General features: G+C 48.6%; 1 protein-coding gene across 2 annotated transcripts in view; it reads left to right on the forward strand.

Moving 5' to 3' along the window:
• Window positions 1-278: 278 nt before the first annotated feature.
• The window catches only part of LOC108228685 (anion exchange protein 2), a gene marked incomplete at its 5' end in the record, with an annotated part of 8,853 nt that continues 8,409 nt past the window's right edge, over window positions 279-722 (forward strand). For both annotated transcript variants that reach the window (XM_017404280.3, XM_025003305.1), the window contains 1 exon segment: window positions 279-453. In XM_017404280.3, coding sequence (XP_017259769.2) covers window positions 279-453 — 175 coding nt within the window.

Raw genomic sequence — 722 nt, forward strand, 5'->3', positions numbered from 1 at the left:
AAGTGGAGACTCAGGGTTTGTCTCAGCTCAGTTGGTTGTGGTCTGCAGGATCAAGATGGTGGGTTTGGACTTGATGACTCATCAGAACCAGGTACTGCTGCAGGTTTATTGCAGATTTTCTTGTCTTAGTTTGTTTGATGAAGACGAGTTATCCTGATTTCTGATGTAATTTAGATGAAGACAGATTAATTTAGTTTCCTCTGATTCTAACTGAACTTTGTTCTGGTTCTGGTTCTGATGACCTGAACATGAACTGATCTTCATCGTCTGTTCTGCAGGTGTTTGTGGAGCTGAAGGAGCTGGTGATTGACAGGAACCAGGAGCTGCAGTGGAGGGAGACGGCTCGATGGATCCAGTCTGAGGAGGGGCTGCAGGAGGAGAGCTGGGGGAGGCCTCGCGTCTCTTCTCTGTCCTTCTGCTCCCTGCTGGAGCTCCGACAAACCATCCGCCATGGTGAGGAGGAGGAGGAGGAGCTCTGAGGATGATGGTGATAATGTTAATGATGATAGTGGGGATTACAGCTGTCGCCTCAGAGCCTGCTGGCATCTTCTGACCTGTTTCCACACGGAGGTCCCAGAAGTGTCCTGCCAGGTCCAGACCGGTGGTGATGAGGAAGATGATGGTGGTGATGATGATGAAGATGATAGTGGTGGTGATGATGATGATGATGATGGTGATGGTGGTGATGAAGATGATGAAGATGAAAATGATGATGATGAAGA

This window comes from Kryptolebias marmoratus, unplaced genomic scaffold, assembly GCF_001649575.2.
Source record: "Kryptolebias marmoratus isolate JLee-2015 unplaced genomic scaffold, ASM164957v2 Scaffold115, whole genome shotgun sequence".
NCBI lineage: Eukaryota > Metazoa > Chordata > Actinopteri > Cyprinodontiformes > Rivulidae > Kryptolebias > Kryptolebias marmoratus.